The 22,121-nt window shown below is 33.8% G+C and overlaps 1 protein-coding gene and 1 pseudogene across 4 annotated transcripts in view; both read right to left on the reverse strand.

Moving 5' to 3' along the window:
* Positions 1–22,121, reverse strand: part of ICE2 (interactor of little elongation complex ELL subunit 2) — a 64,525-nt gene that overhangs the window by 19,730 nt on the left and 22,674 nt on the right. For all 4 annotated transcript variants that reach the window (XM_028100386.2, XM_028100388.2, XM_028100387.1 and 1 more), the window contains 7 exons: positions 21,697–21,834; positions 20,992–21,108; positions 20,484–20,643; positions 19,421–19,602; positions 10,311–11,304; positions 9,433–9,608; positions 5,060–5,189 (listed from right to left, as the gene is read on the reverse strand). In XM_028100386.2, coding sequence (XP_027956187.1) covers positions 5,060–5,189; positions 9,433–9,608; positions 10,311–11,304; positions 19,421–19,602; positions 20,484–20,643; positions 20,992–21,108; positions 21,697–21,834 — 1,897 coding nt within the window. The remainder of the gene's footprint in view (positions 1–5,059; positions 5,190–9,432; positions 9,609–10,310; positions 11,305–19,420; positions 19,603–20,483; positions 20,644–20,991; positions 21,109–21,696; positions 21,835–22,121) is intronic.
* LOC114206607 (U6 spliceosomal RNA) lies at positions 15,146–15,228 on the reverse strand (annotated as a pseudogene).

Below are 22,121 nucleotides of genomic sequence, written 5' to 3' on the forward strand. Positions count from 1 at the left end.
GATGGCAGAATTAATATTAACAAAATTAACATTAATATTAAACTAAATTTACCAATATATAAAAAGAGCAATGTATTATGATCAAGCTGGGTTTATTGCAGGAACACAAGGTTGGATTAACATTTTTAAATGAATCAACAGGAGTCATCACATTAGCAGAATAAGAGAAAAGTCACACCATCATATCAGTAAAAGCAAAGAAAATATCGGATAAAGTTTTTTTGCCCATTCATGATTAAAATTCTTAAATTAGGCATAAAAAGGAACTTCTTTATTCTAATTAAAAGTATCTACAAAAACCTATACAAAATACCAAACACAATGGTGAACTGTTGAAAACATTCCCTTTTAAGATTAGAAATAGGGGAAGGCCCAATATTCACTTTGTATTCAAGTGCGAGGCAATGAAGGCAAGGAAAAAAAAGTTATAAAGATTGGAAAGAAGAAATAAAATGGCCATTATTTGCAGAAGACATGATTGGTTACTTAAAAAACCTAAATTATTAGAATGAGTAAGTGACTTTAGCAAAGTTGCTAGATAGAAGATTAATATACAAAAACAATATGTAAATAAATTCTATATTTTAGTAACAAACCTTAAGAAAATAAAATGTCAGAAATACCATTTATAATAGCTTAAAAATATCAAATATCACAAAATACACTTAACAAAAGATGTACAAGATCTCTACATAGAAAATCATAAAATACTAAGAGAAATTAAAGATATAAATAAAGGAATATGTAAAGTTCACAAATTAGAAGATGTTATTGTGAAGCTATCAGTTTGCTCCACGTTGAGTCACTGCACTTGCTAACAAAAATCCCAATCTTCTTGTTGTTGTTGATAGAAACTGACAAGTTGATTCCAAAATTTGTAAACACAAAGGGCCAAGAATAGCCAAGACACTCCTGAAGAAAAGTTGACAAGGTTCACTTTACAAAAGAGTAGAATATTTTATAAAGTTAGAGTAATTTACAGTGTTTACTGTCTAGCTAGATTACCTAGAAAAATTAAGTAATTACTCCAGTTAGAGTAATTAAAACAGATACTGCCTCAAGGATACATAGGGAGTCTAGAATGAGAGTCACATATATGATTTATAACACAAGTAGCATTGAAGAGCAGCAGAGAAAGGATGGTCTTTAAAATTAACAGTGCCCACTATTGAAAATAAAATCTTGATATTCCATGTAAAATTAAAAACCACATAATCTGTGTATCTAAAAATAAGGGCTAGAAAAAAATAAAGATTCTAGAAGATAATATAGGAGAATATCTTTATGATCTTGCTGGGGGGTGGATTTTAAAATAGGACAAAGAAAGCATGAATCAGAAAGGAAATGACTAGTAAACTGGTAAGTTCAAAAGATACCATTAAGAGACTGAGAAGGTAAGTTACAGAATGGGAGAAAAATATTTGTAAAATTTAAAACCAAGAAGGAAGGACCAAACAAAAACCTGACAAAAGGGGGCGCCTGGGTGGCTCAGTCAGTTAAGCATTCTAGTCTTCATCCCAGCTCAGGTCTTGATCTCAGGGTTGTGAGTTCATGTTGGGCTCCATGCCAGGTATGGAGCCTACTTAAAAAACCAAAAACACACAAAAAAACCCTGACAATAGAAAAATGAGCAAAAGGTTTAAATAGGCAATTCACAAAATTGAATATCCAAATGATTAATCACATGAAAGAGTGCCCAATTTCATTAACACCAAAGAAAGGCAAAGTAAAACAATAATGAAATATTAATTATACCTACCCACCAGCATGGCTAAAATTAAGTAAACTGATAAGGCCAAGGGTGGGTAAGGATGTGAAGAAACTGAAACTATCACATATTTCTATTATAAATGTGAATTGGTTCAATAGCTTTGGAAAACTTTCTGAAATTATCTACTAAATTTGAGTATATACCTAAAATATGACCCAATAATTCCACTCCTCAGTATATGCCCAAATAGCAATATGTATGCAGCGTACTAATAGGCATTTACAAGAATTTTCAGTTGCATTACAATGGAAACAACCTAAACAGGTTCCTAAAGTTTAATGGATAGGGGGTGCCTGGGTGGTTCAGTTGGTTAAGTGTCTCCCTTCCGCTCAGGTCATCTCGGGATCCTGGAATTGAGCCCCTGGTTGGGCTCCCTGCTCAGCAGGGAGTCTGCTTCTCCCTCTTCCTCTGCTCTTCCCCCAACTCATGCTCTCTCTCTCTTTCAAATAAATAAATAAATAAAATTAAAAAAAGAGAAATCTTTTAACTCTTTATCATAAAGATGATTTTCCATATTTTCACCTAGTTCTACGTTAATAGCTTTTTCCTCAGTACAAAAATATATAAAATATTACTTCATTGTCTTGTGGTATCTATTTTCATCAAGAAGAGGTCTACTTTGGGGGCAATATATTAGGTAATAATTATAATTTTAAAAGATCTGTATATACAATCCTTGAAGCAGGTTGAACAAAATATTATTACATTCATTATGTATAGGTCAAAAAGCTCAAGTCTAGGGGGTTAAATGATTCTACCCAAGGTAAGAGAATTATAAAATGTATAGTAATCATACATATATCTTCTGACTTCCACAGTCAGCATATTTCCACCATTCCATTATAATAGAAAAAGCACAGGATGTGGAATCAGAAAAGATATGGATACTCTTCAGCATTAAACTTAGAAAACCTTAGTTTCTTCCTCTATACAACAAAGATAAACATCACCTACTTTGCGGAATAGTGAGGATTAGCAACAATGGATATATTGTCATTGTCCCACATTACATGCTTAGAAATATTGTTCTATGGGGCACCTAAATGCCTTATTTGGTTGAGTGTCTGACTCTTAATTTCAGCTCAGGTCATGATCTCAAGGTAGTGAGATCGAGCCCTGTGTCAGGTCCCACACCCAGTGGAGCCTGCTTAAGTTTCTCTCTCTCTCTTTCCCTCTGTCCCTCCCCTTGTGTGCTCTCTACCCCCCCAAAAAATACTGTTCTATTATTGTATACACGCCCACATATATACGTACATACACACATATATTTAATAGTTTCTCAAGGATAATTTTGGAGCATTTCAAGTGTATCGTATAACTTGGTTTGTGAGTGGTAGATACATAACGAACCAAAAAGGAGAAAAAAAATACCCAACAATATTCTATAAGTTGTACCTTGTGAGGCTGGGAGGAGAGGAAGTTGGCTGGAAGGAGGGGAAGCTGGGAAGTATCTCTAACCCATAGATACTTTACTTTTTTTAGATTTTTTTAATTTTTAAATAATCTCTACACCCAATATGGGGCTTGAACTCACAATTCTGAAATCAAGAGTTGTATGCTCTAAACTGAGCCAGACAGGTGCATTTTAAAACATATTCACCCCCACATAAAAAACCAAACCCATTCCCAAACCCAAAGAAAACACAACCATACAACATAAGTTTCTCATCAAACAACTGTGAAAGAAACCAAATACACTATCCTATTACATTAAAATGAATGGCTTCTAAGTGGGTAGGATTTACTGAGGATAAAGAGCACAGAGCAATAATTACTTAAGACTTCAAAGAATACTTTAGATGAAGTGAGCCATATAGATGATGGCAGTTTTATCTGTTAAAGTGTACATTAAAAAAAAAAAAAAAACACTTCATATTGTTTTAGTCCTGAGTCTCTATTCTCTTTCAGTACTTTAAAAAGGATTTAAGTGATAAGCTTTTGTTTCGTCCTTTCCTAAAATGGATGTGGCTAGCAATTGCTTCAGAGGAGCTTACGTGAAGACTGTTGGTATGATTCAAGGTAAGAGATCTTTTGGAGGAACACTGCAATTGCGGTTAGTGGCCGAAAACTACAACAAAAAACTTCCAGCATTCAGTATGAAACAGAAGGAGGGGGCTAACGCCCAATCAAGTACAAAAACCACTTCCTTTTTGAGTTAAGCACAGAGAGCAAATCAATTATCTTATTAATACTCTTCTACAATAAAGACAAAATATTGGTTAACCAAAATATGGAAAAACAATTTTCAAGCGAATAACCTCTTTTTGATTAAGAAAAACATACTCTTAACAGCTGTTTCACACCAGGAATTATGCTAACTGCTATGAAAATACAAAGTTTCATCGGACACTGACCTTAAACTACTTACTGTCTAATAGAAAGATCGGATAGGTATAAAAAAAGAACATTACAGTAGAAAGTAACAAGTTGTAAGAGTGGTAAAAAAAAAAAACTGTGCAGGGGCACCCGGGTGGCTCAGTCGGTTGGGCATCTGACTCTTGGTTTCAGCTCATATCACAACCTCAGGTTCCTGGGATTAAGCTTCGTGATGCTTCAGGCTCTGCACTTGGGGTAGTTGGCTTCTCTCCCTCTCCCCAACTGCCCCTCCCCTGCAAATGCATGTGCTAGTGTGTGATCTCTCTAAAATAAATAAATCTTAAAAAAAAAAAAGACCCTGTATTGAAAGACCAAAGGAAGAAAGTGACTTCATGGAAGGGCAACTTGAGATAGTGCAGATGGACTGAGACACATGGGATGAATTAAAAAGTATGGGATGAGGCATTCCATTGGGAGAGAGCAATATCAGCAACAACTGGCAAGTAATCCTTCATATGAAGTATTTAACTGTACATGAACCCAAGACAAATCAAATCCGTAACCCCCCCAAAAAAACAGAAAACCGAAACAAAGAAAAATTGAAAAATTTTAAATGTCATTAAAATTTTAAGAAAATTTCAAAATATGTTCACACCAATAGTTTAAAAGAAGCTTCTTAGAAAACCCTTCTATAGTTTTAGCTTATTACACTGTAAAATAAAATAAGTATTTCAAAAATAAAACAATTATGTTGACCTCAAGCACAACTAAACAATAAGAGGGAAATGAAAACATCTGATCTCACAAGTTTCACCCCACCATTTAACTTTGCAGTAGGAATGGTGTTTTAATAGGAATGTTAACACAATAAGAGAACTGTAGAAAGTACAGAATGGAAGTATTTATAATTGATTAAAAGTATATATTTACAATGGCATTAAAAAGGAGAGCAAATCCTCTTGTATAACTTACCAACATAAAATGAACAGTTGGAATGCAATAAACTTTCAGTCCATAAGCGACAAAGTTCACTTTCAGTCAGAGCTTCAACTCCGTAACAAGCTTGATATTCCACTTTTGGTAGTACATAAACTGGAAATTGCTGAAATGCACAGTTACACTTTTTCAAAGCTCCATTAATTTACTCTTAGTAGAAAATACATTTGCCTACAGTTTTGCCACTTTGAAATGCTTTCAGGTAATCTTATTTTATCCTTTCAAATACAGCAGAATTCAGACAGAAAGATGGAAAGAACCCTTGTTAGATGTGGGCAAGAGGTGGATAGATAAGAGATCCTGAACGAACAGCTCTCTCCCACCTCCACCCAAAATTCACATACCTCCCTACATATGCACACATTTTATCAGGGAATGTAACTGACAGTAGCATCCTTGGAACAGAGCCTATGATACATAATTGCCCAAAGGTTCAAAGCTGGATGCTAGAAAGCAAAGACTGTTATATTAGTAATTTGCAGAGGATAAAAAAAGGTAAGAATTTTTAGCACTTTTAAAGCATGAGACACATGGTATCAGGCTCAAATACTCTGAGCAGCTTTTTTTCATTCTAAGAATGAAGGTATAAGCATTAATATTTACACTAACAACTGTGAGTGTCTTTATCTTGATTAATACAAAGGCTTTGCTCCAAACACTAGTAAAGTAGCCAATCAGAGTTTATTGGTCAGGACACTAAATAGATTAAGTAAAGTAACTGTGGCCATCACTAGTGTAAAGGAGGATATGCAAGGAAGTACATGCTTGTGAAATAATGTTAGTCATGTTCACTGTGCTCATGTTATCTCATTTCTGTCAAAGAATATTCTACTCTTAATAGTAGTCTCTTCATTTCCAGCTGCAGAAGGAGAAATACATGATTTAAAAAATTTATTCAAAGTGATATAGCTAGTTTGTACTTCTGAAATTATATGAAGTTGCCACTATTCATATACTTGAAAATATTTCATAAATGTTTCTGAATTCCTGATTTTCACCAAGTGGCAAATTTAGTGGGCTTGGAACAATGATGGTGATAAGAACAATCCAAATCCAGTAAAACTTCTGTTAACCATAAACTTGGTTCATATGGTTACCTGTGAATGGTGTACAACTCTTTTAAAGCAGTATTTCTTCAATTTCAATGTGCATATGAATAACCTGGTGAGTAACTTTGTTAAAATGCAGAATCTGAGGTGAAGAACAAGGTTTTGCTTTTTTTTTAAATTGAAGTATAATTAACATACAGTTTTATATGTTTTTTTTAATTTCAGTTTCTTCTTTTTTTTAAGATTTTATTTATTTATTTGACAGAGAGGGACAGCGAGAGAAGGAACACAAGCAGGGGGCGTGGGAGAGGGAGAAGCAGGCTTCCTGCGGAGCAGGAAGCCCGATGCGGGGCTCGATCCCAGGACCCTGGGATCAGGACCTGAGCTGAAGGCAGATGCTTAACAACTGAGCCACCCAGGCACCCCTTTATATTAGTTTCAAGAGTACAATACAATAATTCAACAATTCTATACAGTAGGTTTTGCATATTTGATAAGCTGTTGTTCCAGGGGCCAAACCTTGAGTATGAGACCTCTAACGGTGTCTTCTCAATTAAAAAAAATTAAATTGTGATTAAGATAATTTTACTGGTAAAGGCATTTTATTATATAATAATTCTTCAGCAACTGGTAATCTGCATTTAACAACTATAAGTTAGAGATAAAGAAATGGAGGTCAAAAGGGTTAAGAAATTTGCTCAGGGACAGAGCCAGTTTATAGCAGAGTTGAATAATTGATAAAGAAGATATCCTTTTTGGATCATAAGTAGATCTTCCTTGATAATACTGCCTTATATCTATGAAACTAAGTCCTGAATCTGCTTTTAATTTCTGTATGTATTCTACTGCCACCTCCAGGAAGCCACGGGAAAGAAAAGTCTGAATATTTTATGGTAGTATTCAAAAATTAAAGTGAAATTTTAAATTCAAAGTTTCAAACTATAAAAATTGAGTTTACTATTCCTTTCTCCCTTGAATGGTAACTCTTATTCTCCCTAACTGAAAACTTTTCTTGGTTCTGTCTTCCAAATTTTCACATAAACCTTTTAAACTTTTCCATACAACCCTAGATAGATATTTCATAGCTAGTATCATAGTATAGTGAAGAGACTTCTAAGTATTTTAAAGCTTTATCTAAACAAGTTGGTTTTTAAGTAGTAAATATTAAGAGAATGCTTGTTTACCTAGAGTTTAAATAGAGCTACTTTAAAATTTCTCAAACTAATACTTAAATTATCCTAAAGTTCCCTTCCTTAATAATACCAGTTCCTCTCATTTACTTATTACCTGTTTATTTTGCTTCTAGGATGTAAAACATTTGGGAGAAACAGATAAATAGGACATAATTCCAAAGGAAATGCATTCTACTAAGGGATTTAAACCAAGTGTACTAAACAATTACATATAATAAAAGGTACAATATGATAACCACTGAAAATTTTAAAATTTTACTCTGAGTTGGACATAATGAAAAACACAAGGCTCCTATTTAGATATTCTTTGGGGTTCAACTATTTTGATATATTTTGATGAAGAGTGAATTCTCTCCTATAAGGTTTCATCTCAACATTTACAAATTGCATTTTAGTGAACTGAATGACAATGTCCTTAACAGGTTGTCTGTTTCAAGAATTAATTCAGTATCTGGTTATTTCCCTAAGCTATTCTTTAAGAGATACTGGCCATCAATAGTTTCTAACTGCTGTGAGCTGCAGATCAATACAAAGTGGTATGGGTTCAAAAGGTAGAAAGTGAAAGAAATGAGGTTAGCCCCCAAATAAATCAGAGATGTAGCAAGTAAAAATTAAAGAAATAAAACACTGAATATATAATACATAGCACTGACACTACATATATTCAAGATGTTCATGCAATGGCCATTAAATTGATCATCATTAAATATAAATGAGATGGGAAAAATTAGCAAATAAAGTAAAATCTTTTAATTCAGACAATATTAGCATTTATTTCGGAGCAGATTAATACAAAATCTTTGGTATTTTATTATTCCTTGTAAAAAACACTACCCCATACATTTAATTCAAAACCATTTGGTTTCTAAAATTTAAAGTTTGAACCACAGATAAAAACCAAATTATGAGAACTAAGAATTTAAAAATGTATTTACAATCTTCTTTCTATTTGACAAAGGATAATGACATCATCAAGCAAAAGATCCTCTAGGTCCACTGGATTCTGGTGAACAAAGATCCTAGATCCTGATGGGTTAGCTTTAGAGTTTTTTTCATGATAGACCCTGCTACTAGCCACTGTGGAAGGCTGGGCAGCCCGCCCTGCCTCCTTTCCTTCCTTCCTTCTTTTCTTTCTTTTCCAAGTTATTCCTTAACATGACAAAGCAGTAGTCAGGGACTTGATCCACAAGGGTTAATGCTGGAACACCACTACTTTCGAGCACATGATTCCTAGCCCCAAACATACTAACATTATTCTAAAGTAGTCATTGAGGATTCTTACGGGTAGTAAGTTAGAAAGCAAGAGATAGAGACACCAAAATTAAAAAAATAATAATAATATAAAAATATAAATATAAACACACACACACAATGACAAATGTACACCACAGAAAAAATTCTCTTAAGTAAAAAGGAAAAGAAAGACATCAGTATAATCAATTATAATATAGAGGCTCCTCTTTATTTACCAGAGTTCAGTGGTCACACACAAAAATCAAACTAATCTGAATGAGAACTTCAAACATCAAATATGGAAAACTGGTATAAAGAACCAATTACTCAAACTGTAGCAAGAACTTCTTAACTGAAAAATATTTTTTATATCAATCCACCCCAAAAAACAACAGGGGAAAAAGAAAGGAAAACATTTGGTCTTCTAACAATTCTGGGAAGACTTCAAATGCATGTGAAAGCCCACCTTTGAAAACTTGGGACTTCTAAAATGAGTCAAGAAGATCCCCAACGTAAGAGAAAAAGGGGCTAATATGTCACAGTGAAATTCCAAATTTACAGAAAGCAGGAATATATGTGCCAGTCCAGGTCAAATCTATGATGGTGCCATTTTTCATTAAGTTTATAAATTCCATGTAAGAATGTTACCAGCATTCAAGAATTTTATATAACACACTTTCTACTTCCCTTTATTAAAAATGTTTTCAGTATTTTACTAAAAAAAACCACAAAAACCAAAAAGCCCCAGCTCAACCTGGAAAAATTCCAATAGTGGTCAACAATTTAAAATTAAACTTCATAACAATGGCATGTTAAATATCTGCTGATTATCTACTTATACTACCACATCCTAACTCCCCAAGTAACAACTTACTCTTCTGATTTTCTTCCGTTTTTTAGAACGTGGTCTCGTCTCTATCCTCTGGACACTGCATCGCACAAGTAACAATAGGTCTTGTAGGCTAAATAACTTGTAAACAAAATTTCCTTCCTGAGGAGCTACATATTCTGATGTATCTTCAACATAGTCCTGTAGTTCATACGGCAATCCTTTAAAAATAATTTTATTTCTCATTATTATTTTAAAATACATTAGCACTTTATCCATCATAATTCAAGAAAAAAATTCAGTTATCTATTTTTATGTTTCTATCAACTTTTTCTATTTTCTCTGAGTTGAACATCTAACTATTACCATTTCTGTTTACTTTTACCGGAACTGCCGCCAAGAGCTAAGGTTAAACCTTTAACTACCACCTTCACTAATTCTAGACAAAGTTTAAATTTACGAGACAACATATGAAGAAGAAAAAAAGTTTTAAAAAAGTGATGTTTTTTCTAATCTAGGCAGAGCTGGGGTACAGCTTTATATCTATCTCAGAAAGTGAAAAAGTCTAAAACTACAGTCCAACACCATGAATTAGTAAATTTTGGACTCATAAAGGTTTATGATTATTTTTGATCACTTCCCCTTCATCAGTTCAGTGAGCCATATTACCTGTAGTTACAGTAGCCACTGTACATGCTGGATAAACATAGGTTACAAAAATCCATACAACTTTGTGTACATATTTAAAAGAATTTGGAAGCTGATACACTGATCAGTACATTGAAAAATGAAGTATCAATGAGCATGTAAATATTATAAGACAGGTCACAACAAAGAGAAAGTGAGGGAATAAAGGAGAAAAACCTAAGGATAAGGAAGAGGCAAAATAGTTAATATAAAGGTCCTTATAAATATTTACTTACGTCCTTTTGGCTTCTGAAACGCAGAAGGCCATACAGATTTTGGCCAACTAGAGGCATCTGAAGGAGCAGAGGATTGCTCAGAAGCAGGAGGTTGTTTAGAATTTTCCAAATTCATTAAGGGCAATTCAGGTATTTTTCTGGAAATTGGCTTTAGGAGTTCATCCTGCATTTTTAAAATTTCTCCAACTGGATCAAATTTTTTATATACTCGTTTGATAGGTTTTTTTAAAACACATGACTCTTCAGGACTACAAGTAGCATTAGTCTGGTTTCCTACAGAAGCCTGTGCTGAAGAAGAATTGGGGCTTGCTGGTTTAGAACTTAAATTAGAATTCATATCAGTTGTCTTTCCATTACTATTATTTTGACACTCTGTATCAATGATTAAACAGTCTTCATCTGTATCACTATTGCAAAGAATTACATCTTCACTTCTTACTGCTTCTGAGGTAACAGTCTTTTCCTTTGAATTGTCTGAGTTCTCCAGAACATTTAGTTTTTCAGGGGCATATACCATATCAGTAGCCGAATCATTTTTATGAGAGGTTTCAACTTCTGTAGAATTTTCTAACTGTAAGGAATCAGATGTTTTCAAGTCATTATCCTGCATCAAAAACTTGTCAGAATTTGATGCCTTTTCATCACATGGTACAAATCCCTGATCATCTTTATTTTTGCACTCTTCAGGGCCACCATCCATACCAGTCACCAGCTGTTTCTCCTTCTGCAACTGTTCCATCAGAATTTGAGATAAACTTCTAGAATGAGCAGAAATGTCTGGTGCGGTTGGTATCACAGATGTGGCTGCTGTGCTGGGAGCTGTGGGAGTATCTGTTGTGTTGGATACTGTGGAAGTGCTTGCTGGACTCGGTGACTTTGATGGTTTGGTGGTGTTTACTCCAAAAGTTTCAAGTTCTGTGACGTCACCATCAAAATCCAGGTCCAAATTTTCAAGGGTCTCAATTTTTCGGCACTCATTAACTTCATAAGACATCTTAAGAAAATATATTGGTAAACTATTAGCAGGTATTCCAGGACACCCGTCACCTATCTCTTAATGCCCCTACCCCTCACAAAGATAGTTCATGCTCTTTAAAAGAAGAAAGAAATGTCTAATGGCTTTGGAAGGTTCTTGCTTAAGATAATGATAAACTACTAGCAACTAATTTATTCAACCTTATCTTCCCATTGAAATGTTTTTTTTTTTGCATTCAAGAGTTTAATGGATCACTGATTTTTTTTGTTTTCAAATTATTTTTTTAAATTTAAATTCAGTTAATTGACATACAGTATACTATTAGTTTCAAGGTAGAATTCAGTGATTCATCAGTTGTATATAACACCTGGTGCTCATTACATCACGTGCCCTCCTTAATGTCCGTCACCCAGTTACCCCATCCCCCTCCCCCCCAGCCTTCCCATTGAAATGCTGATGAAACACAAGACAAATTTGCCAAGTTGTAACAGCACAGGAAATAGGGAACACTTGTGAACCCACATATCCCAAAAGGAATTTCCACTAATCAAAAAAATAGAACCACAAAGAACAAATGTGGGGCCAAAGAGGAAGGCAGTAGATTTTCACTGATACCCACTCCATTACACTCTCGCAGAGACACCTGTATTTAGCTGACCAGGAGGAAAGCCTCTTTGCCACTGTGAAGAAGCTGCTCTCTAATGTAGCCTCTGATGTATCCCTAACATCAACAGTGATTTTCTACACCTACTCAGAGAAAACAACTCTTAGTAATATGGACAGGAAATGATTTTATTGTATTCTGGGACATGAAGCCATTGAGGTTGTAGTTTTTCATGTACTGTTCTGGTAATGGAAGAACTATAGACAGCTTTAATTTATTCAAGAATAAACTGTCCTCTCCCCAAGCAGCAATAGATCTCTCCCCAATCTAGCAAAGGAATTTGGATAAATACTATAAAAATCTGGTTACAAACTATACACACCCACCAGCCGTACAGTTTAGGATCTGAGGGAGGAATATTCTAACAGCAATCACAGAGTAAGAAAGAACAATCTATGTAAGTTATTCAACCTCTCTGAACCTCAATTTCTTCATCTCTAAATAGTGATAATAGGGTCATCTTCTTGGATTTGTTCTAAGGATTAAATGAGAACTTGTATATAGAAAGTTTCTTGGCATAGTCCTTGGCACATAGTAAAAAACTTCTCAGTAAATGGTAACTCTTACAAAGTTGACCACCAGATTTAGTAAAAAATAAATAAATAAAAGTTAACCATATGCTGTTTACACGAGGCATTCTTACACAGAAAGGTTAAAAACAAAACAATGGGACATAACATCAAGAAATGGAAATAAGAGAGAGCAATATTAAGTGTTAGACAAAACAGAATTCAATGCAAAAAGCATCAAAGGAATCCTATACTGAAAAAAGATGAAATCCATGAATGGATAATAAATTGTGACATGCCAAATAACTTTAAAATATGTAGTCAAAATTGAGAAATAAAAGGAAAATTTGACAGAAACACAATTGTACTTGGTCAACAGTACACTGTCTCTGAATAAAATAGGGATATAGGAAGTACATATACTATTAAATGAAACCAATATATATGAATGACTGAAAACATATATATAGACTGCAAAGATATACCTTTTCCCTCCCAAGAATCCAAGGGGTATTTCCAAAGATGGACTATAAATTAACATATAAAGAAAACATCAATATAGCACAAAGCAGAATCTGCTAAGATCTTACTCTCTGTTTAGAAGGAAATAAAATTAGTAATCTTAAGAAAAAATATAAACAACAACAATAAATCCAAGCACTTGAACCTTAAAAAACCCTCCAAATTGTTGGATAAAAGAAGAAATTAAAAATAATTGCAGAATAGTTAAAAAGCAACAGAAAATAGAACACTAGACATTAAAGATCAGAAATATCATTCACAAGTCTTTTCAAGAAATAAGAAAATACTAATATAATTATAATAATGAAATGAACAAATTTAATAATTATAAAATCAAAAATTAATGAATTAAAAAACAATGGTCTCATCTTGAACAGATAAAATTTTAAATATCATTCATCTGTAAATACTTAAGTATGAAGCTGTAAAAGGATTCTTCTCTAAAACATATTATTAGTTATATGAATAAAAATTAATAATTCCTTAATGTCATAACATATCTAATCAATGTTAAAATTTCCAAGTCTGATAATTGTCTTTTTACAATTGTTTATTGGAATCAGGACCTAATCAAGATCCCCACATTTGGTTGACATATCTCTCAATTTGCTTTAATTTGTCAAATGCCTTGCCCCCATATTCTGTCAACTCCCATATCACCAGATATTTGTAGGAAAAAACAAGTTACTTATTCTGTATCCGTCTGATGTCATTTAACACATTCTTCTATTCCCTAAATTTCCTATTAAAACAATCTAGTACCTTTATTAGATTTCAGGTACAGTTTTTTTGTTGTTTTTTAATCTGAATATGGTGGTACTGTGTACTTTCTACTTCAACCAGGAGGCTAATGATGTCTGGTTATCTTTCTTCTTGTGATATTACAATTGATCTGTTGGTTCCTCAAATGTCCTCAACTTAATCTATCCATTATGAAATTCCTCACTGATCTAATGATTTTAATAGCCAACACTGATGGTTACTGCTTAGAGTCACTATTTCATTAGGAGCTGCAAAATGGTGACAGTCATATTCTATCATTACCCTAAAATATAGTTTGTACTAGAAAGGCAAGACAAATATCTGGTATTTTTTCTTTTTATAAACAGTTTTTAGAATGACTTTATGTACTAGCACCCTCCAAAGGTGACTAGTACTTTTTTTTAAGTATCATTATGAGTTCAGGGGTTTTAACATATTTCATATGTTTTAATCCATTGCAGTCATTCTTTGTCATGTCTAAATGACACATCTCTGGTCAATAGGAAACCCTCCAATTGGCTCCGGCATCTTTTTGATACTATTCCGTTATTACTATAGGGCTTTTATACTTAACTTCTTTAAAGATTTTATTTATCTGTCAGAGAGAGAGAGAGAGTGCATGAGCAGGGGCGAGGGACAGAAGAAGAAGCAGGCTCCCTGCTGAGCAAGGAGCCCGATGTGGGACTCAATCCCAGGACCCTGGGATCATGACCTGAGTCGAAAGCAGATGCTTAACTGAATGAGCCACCCAGGCACCCGAGCTTTTACTTAACTTCTTGATTGGCATTTATCTCTCTTCTATCTCTGAAATTCTTGGTTCCTACTATACACATAATTACTTGTTTGTGTTATATTATCTAATGTGTTGAAAATAACAAAAGTAATATCATTTCTAACAATATAGTTGCTAAAGGCAGTTTAAGATTTTTTGGCAGTTCTTTTTGTACTTAGGATATAAATCTTTAGGGATGTATAGTCAAATTAGTAAGTCTCTAATCATTTAAAATAATTCACTGAGTGGTTAAACCACTAACTTGATATACAGTGGATTAATGTGTTTCATTTCAGCTTAGGCTGGCTTTTATAACATTTCAAAAATTTGTTTTATAGACATGTAAAACATTTATATGACTCAAAAGTCAAAACTGTAAAACAAAATACATTTAGAGAAATCTAGTTGACATCTCTGCTTCCTCTACTTTGTTTCTTCCTTCCCCCATGGTTAAACATTTTCATTAGTTTTAGGTTTATTCTTTATTATGTAGGGTTTTTATTCTTTTTAATATAAGCATACATAAGCAAATAAGGGTATGTGTGTAGTATATATTTGTACTTCCCCCTTCATAAAAAGTAGCATATTACAAAAAATGTCTTCTTCCTTGTCTTTTGTATTATGATTTACAAAAATATGGAACGTTTCATGAATTTGCGTGTCATCCTTGCGCAGGGTTCCAATTTTAGTATATGTGCTGCCGAACTGAGCACCTTCCTTACCTTTTTCACTTAACAGTATATCTAGGTATCACTCCACAGCTGCCTATCTATACCTTCCTCATTCCTTTTAATACCTGCATGGTACGCTACTGAGGATGTACAGGTTATTTAATCAATACCCTATTAAGGGACACGTGGTTTGTTTCTAGTCTTTGGCTACTACTAACAGTGCTGCCATGAATACTTTGCACATGCATTTTGCTTTTTTCCTAGTGTACTTTTTTTCTGTTTGTTTTTTTTTAAAGAATTTATTCATTTGTCGGAGAGAGAGAAAGCGTGCATAAGCAGGGGGAGCGGCAGGCAGAGGGAGAAGCAGGCTCCCCTTTGAGCAAGGAGCCCAACTAGGAACTCAATCCCAGGACTCTGGGGTCATGACCTGAGCCGAAGACAGACAATTAACCGACTGAGCTGCCCAGGCAGCCCGGTAAGATTTTATTTTTAAGTAATCTCTACACCCAAAGCACAGTTCGAAGTTACAACCCCAAGACCAAGAGTCACATGTTCTACCATTAGAGCCAGTAAGGCACCCCCTCCCTAGTGTACTTCTGAACTACATTTCTAGAATTGAGATTTCTAGAGCAAAGATGAACCCATTTCATGTTTTGTGGGTGTATCTTTCTTCACTTGACTATGGAAATGTTATAGCAGTTGTCTTTTTTTTCCTCTAATACTTTTGTAAGAGCTTCCATCAACAATCCTCTTCTGTTTCTCGTCTTCAAATTAGATGGGTTCTCCTGCTCCTACGGGAGGACAATCCTGTGTAAGGTCATGCCAAGACAGCTTTCTGAACTTCATGGCTCTAAGTTCATGCTGCCACTGTTACCACAAGGTATGTATTTATGTATGTAGGTAGGTAGGTAGGTAGGTATGCATATAAATTTGTGTGTGTATGTGTATAAAATCTTAAGTATATTCTGAAATCTGCTTTCTCTAGTCCCCTCTACCTCAGTTATATGAAAACTTCTCTTTTCTTTACCTTTAATGTCCTTGTTTTGCTCAATATGAACTCTACTACTTGTCTGGGTGAATACTTTTGTTTTGAAAGGGCTTTGGTTGATTAGTTTCTAGGGTTTTGAGGGCTCAGGTCATCTCAGAACTCTCTTAATTTCCTGAGTTCCCCTGGACTCATTTACAAATTAGAGCCTATCCACATTATTTTTCACTTGTTTTTCTTTATTCCTTCTTGCATCTGTACCATGCTCCTTCTGTCCGGGATTATTTTCCTTGTGCCTGAAGAACATCCAATAAAGGCAGTCTTCTGGTAGCAAACCCAGTTTTTATCTGAAAATATCTTTCATTTTTCATGTAAGGATATTTCACTGGTTAAAGAATTTTAGTATGCGGTCATTTTAGCACAATACATTGTTTCAGTGTCTTCTAGGTTCCATTGTTGCTGTTGACAAATTACTTGCCAGTCTAACTCTCAGTCCTATAATGGTAATGTGCCTTTTGTTTTTCTGGTGGATTTTTTTTTTTTTTTTTAAGATTTACTTATTTATTTATTTGAGAGAGAGAAAGCAGGGAGGGGCAGAGGGAGAGGGGAAGAGAGAGTCTCAAGCTGACTCCAAGCTGAGTGCAGAGCCCAATGCAGGGCTCAATCTCATGACCCTAAGATCACTACCTGAGCTGAAACCAAGAGCTGGACGCTTAACTGACTGTGCCACCCGGGTGCCTGGCTTCTGGTGCCTTTTAAGAGTTTTTTATTTCCAACTATTGCTTTGGACTGATTATCTCTTTTACACTATTCTTCTGGATAAAACTACACCTATGTTAGATGTTCTCACTATATCCTCTATATCTCTTGCCCTGTTCTCCCTATTTTCTATCTTTTTGTTGTCTGTGTTTCATTATGGATAGTCTTTTCAGACTCATCTTCCAGTTTATCAATTCTCTTTTCAGCTTTATCTAAGGTGCTAATAACCCCATTTACAAAATCCTTAACTTGCTATATTTTTCAGTTTAAAATTTTTTCTTTAGTTCTTTTTCAAATCTACTATCTCTTTTAAAGTTTCTAGTTCCTCATTGAAATTTTCAAGCATGGCTTTAACTTTCTTGAATGCTGTGTAATTAAACAGAGTTGGCTAACAGTTTGTGACTGATAATTGCAGGATCTGTTTCTGTGAGTCAATTTCTTCGGTCATTGTTTCTGATGATTCTTGCTCACAGTATCTAGTTCAGTTATCCTTTGCTTTTTGGATGCTTTATTTAAAAAGTTAACTGTAGAAATAATTTAAGGCTCAAAATGACATTATGTTCCTCTAAGAATTATTTTCATTGGTTCTTACTAGGTGTCTAGAGACACTAGAAATCCAAAAGCATCTCAATCCAAGTTCAAGGCCTGAAAACTCAGGCTACAATCTCTGAGAAAGTGGATTTATTTCCAGTTTACCCTTACTTCCTGGGGTGCAGCCCTGTAGGGTTCAAGCCCTTGGTAGAAAACCAAACTTTGACTTTTATCCCCCTAGTCTTATGATGCTGCTAAAAGCATAGTTCATTTTTTGCTGCCCCTTCAGAAATGGCAAATACCATTCAGGGCAAAAATGACTCTGAGTGAAAGACTTACCTCTCTGGATTCTGGTCTTCTCTAGTATCTCAGCCCTGTAATTCCTCACTATCTTGTTAGCCCTTTGATGATTCTAAGAAAGAAATTTTTATATTTTGTCCAGCTTTTTTAGTTGTAATCAGTAATGGCAAAGGTCCATATTACTTGATTTGCCATTACAGAAAGAAGTTACTGTCGCTTTTTATCCCTTTTAACCTATTTCATGTTTCTTCATAGTGCTTGTTACTTCCTGACATTCACCTCACACCAAGTATAAGATAGATTTAAAAATGTAAAAAGGGGCACCTGGGTGGCTCAGTCATTAAGCGTCTGCCTTCAGCTCAGGTCATGATCCCAGGGTCCTGGGATTGAGCCCTGCATCAGGCTTCCTGCTCGGCGGGAAGCCTGCTTCTCCCTCTCCCACTCTCCCTGCTGTGTTCCCTCCCTCACTGTCTCTCTCTCTGTCAAATAAATAAATAAGAATCTTAAAAAAAATAATAAAATAATAAAATAAATAAAAAAGAAAAATGTAAAAAAAGAAAACTCAAACTTTGGAAGTGCTTTATGATATTACACCATAAATATATTAAAAGCAAATGGCAGAGAAGAACATAAACAATTATGAAACGCAAAAGGTTAATATTCTTAAAATAGTATGAGCTCATAGGTATAAATAAAATTTTAAAGAAAGATTTTCTATTTTCTAATTTTGTTGGCTTTTTCACTTTATTCAAGTCGCTGTTCATATTTCCTGTCCTTGGAAAAGCCTTCTTGATCATCAATTTAAAACAGTCCCATTCCCATCTCTTTACCCTTAACCTACTCTATTTTTCTGCATAGCATTTATCACTAGTTGCTTGTTCGCTATGCTTTTATTATCTCATCCTCTATCACTAATGTAAGCTGTGAGAGAAAAAGAGACTTTATTTTTATTCACTGCTGTATCCTCAGTGCACAGGATAGTATCTGCTCAATAAATATTTGTAAAACGAGTAAAATGAATGGATAAAGTTTTGTCTAAACACAAAATAATAAAAATAGTATTTATGGAGTGCCAAGCATTGTCCTAAATGTTTTACTTGTATTAACTCATTTAATCCCAAATAATCCTGAGTTAGGTACTGTCATGAAACCCATTTTACAGATAAGCAAACCAGAGACAAAGAGAAATTACGAAGCTTGCCTAAGGTCACGCAGCTATTGAGTATACTGAAAAGGATTAACAATCTGGCCAAATACTTTCTGCACCAATCAAACTCATCTATTCCTTTTCATACTTAAAAACTCTTGAATATGAATGAGGCCAATTAAATAAAACCACTATCATGATTACCACCACCACTAAGTTTTTACATATATACTAAAGACTGTGCTCAGCATTTTACATATAATATCAAACTTAATCCTTACAACAGTCTTTTGAAGTAGGTATTATCATCTTTCTTTTACAAAAGGAGATAACTGAGGCTGAGGGAGGTTAATTCAGTTGCTTAAAGTCTAGCTTGACTTGGGGTTCAATTTTAATTTTTAATCTAAAGCCTTTATTTCTAACTACTAGATTTAAAGGCTTGGAATAAAACTTTATGCTTCAAAAAGATAAAGAAGTACATTCCCTTAAAAAAAAAAGCAAGCATTACATACTTCCATTTCAGACATATAATCTTCTGGTTTGTCCATAAATACTGCAGAGACTGGAACAGATGTGTTTTTGGACATCATGAATTTTAATGGAACTTCATGGAAGATTTGATTTCTCTCTCTCATTGTCATTTTCTTTTGGGGAAGTGGTGAATTAATATAAATTACTTTAACTGGTTTTGAACCTTAAAACAAAAACAGAAGAAAGAGGGTGATTAGTTTCTAGAAGTTCTATTTCAAAACAAACAAACAGGATGTAGGACAGAAAGATCACCAAAGAAATATAGCATAGGAAAGTATAACACGTCTCATGTATTTGCCTCCCTTGAACTTGTGATCTTCAATGTCCCTTACAGATATAAGGGCTAGAGAATTTGAACTGGCAAGAAAAATATGTTCTCTTTCTAATAAATTTTTAAAAAGGTTTTCTTTTTATTTCATATAATTTTACTATCATTATTACTCAGTTCTTATACAACTATGCTTTCAAAAAGTGATAAAATTCAACCACAGAGAATATATTATATTTAACTCTAATCTGTAGTTTTATTTCATTAGATACAGTTCTATATTTACTATAATTGTTGTATATAATAAAATGAATCTAGAAGATATTAACTTACTGTCCAAAGAAAAACTATCCTATGCTTACAAGTATAGATCTATTTTAATTCTGAACTCTAATACCAGACAAGTAAATATCTTGGAAACTCACTCATTTGAGGTTGTCTAATAAAGTATTGCATTCTTTTCATTTCAGTGAAAAGACAGAGAACCTCATTATTTCATGTATTTTTGGCTACTCTAAACCATAACTATTTCTTTCTCACCGCCCCCAATATGAATACAAGTTTTGTAGATCTAATTACTCATGTGTGAGTATGAACTCTATAGTAGTATTATATATTTAAAATTCTACTAAATGTAAATGTAAAATTCACATCCTTCTTAAATCAAAACCTAAGATTTTTTTATTTGACAAATGATCACTTATGTTTAGACAGCTGAAATAGAATTGTTCCAACTCCTCTTTTGAAACTATTACTTGTTATGGCAAATCACAAACCTGCAACGGGTATTACTTGAATACACACAGGAATTTCCCACTGTTCCTTGTAGTTTGGTCCATGATTATTTAATAATGTAAATAATGATTGACTGGTTAGAGCTATCTGAGGGTGATATCTTGAAACAAGCTTCTCTGCATTTGGATCTTTACTAATATCCTGAAAAACAACATATAACTTGTTACTTTGTTATATTTATTGGAAATTTCTTTGATGAAAAGAAGGGAGACATTCAAAAAGGGGACTTTATTTTTTTTTAAGATTTTATTTATTTGAGAGAGAGAGAAAATGAGAGAGCATGAGCTGGGGGAGAGGTAGACTACCTGCAGAAAAGGGAGCCCGACGCGGGGCTGGATCCCAGGACCCTGAGACCATGACCCAAGCTGAAGGCAGAACGACTAAGCCACCCAGATGCCCCAAGAAGGGGACTTTAGAACAGCAAGATCGTATGTACTTTATGAGGTACAGCAGATTACCTGGGAAAATCCAAAGTACTTTCCTACTTACATAATGCATAGCTGCAGCTGTTTTTTCTGGTGTCTCAGTGGTAGATATGTTATCTTTTGAGAGCTGCAACTTCACAGGCATTGAGGGAAATACAGTTTTCACATATTTTACACTGCCCTAAGTAAGAAAAAAGGGAATATCTTACTGCAAATACCACATGTATTTTTCCCCTAAGTATCTTTTCATCAGATGAAACTCTTAACTTAAAATTCTCCACTCTACTTTAGAGCCTTCTTAAAGCCATGACTTCCATGATTTTGCTTGACAACCTACATATATGTTTTTTTCAAAAACAGTCCAAGACAAGGGTGCCATGCCATTTTCCTTACCACTTTACATTCTAACCTCTCATTTTATGAGGTACACATATAACAGAAACTCTAAAATATCATCTCTACACACACTTACTTCCAATGATTGTGAGTACAATCATTTAAAAGAAAAAAGGTTCTCTGCTTGTATTCTGGAACACTAAGAAAGATGAGAAATGAAGAAAAGCAAACCAAGAAATAAAGTTAGTAGTGACATTTAAAAAAAAAAAATCAAGCATTGGTATCCATAAAATAAAAAAAGACACATTTGCATTGCATATTTTAAAAGTTATATCTCATTATTGTTCAAAACCTAAACATAAATATTGTCTATGTGAAATATAGGTGATGTTTCAGAGAAAAGTAAGTTTATACCTTCACTGGTAAACCTTACCAATGCGAGAAGAGTTTTTTCTAACTTTAATCCCATCTCTATTCTGAATGGGAAGAATCCCATTAAGCTCGTGACTTCATGAAGAGTATAGAACTCTGGATACTTTTTCACTTGTTCAATACAAGCTCTTAAAATTTGCTAGGAAATAAAAATTAAGAGAAATTCATTTGTATCATAATTCCATAATACAAGAATAATTTAGTTATATGTGACTATATAATTATTCATTATAAATATTAGCCTCATTTCATTAATCAAACTTCTAATAATCCAAGCATAATGTATATTCCTTACTTGAGTTAATCTCTTATTTTCATAATAATTCTTTTCAACCTAATTTCTTAAAAGATTGATATTTCATAATACTAAAATTAGCAATAGTATTAAAATTTAAAATTAAATAGAAAAGATGCATCATATTTTCT

Source organism: Eumetopias jubatus, unplaced genomic scaffold, assembly GCF_037043125.1.
Source record: "Eumetopias jubatus isolate StellerSeaLion01/CBP00866 unplaced genomic scaffold, mEumJub1_p1.0 scaffold_7, whole genome shotgun sequence".
Classification (NCBI taxonomy): domain Eukaryota; kingdom Metazoa; phylum Chordata; class Mammalia; order Carnivora; family Otariidae; genus Eumetopias; species Eumetopias jubatus.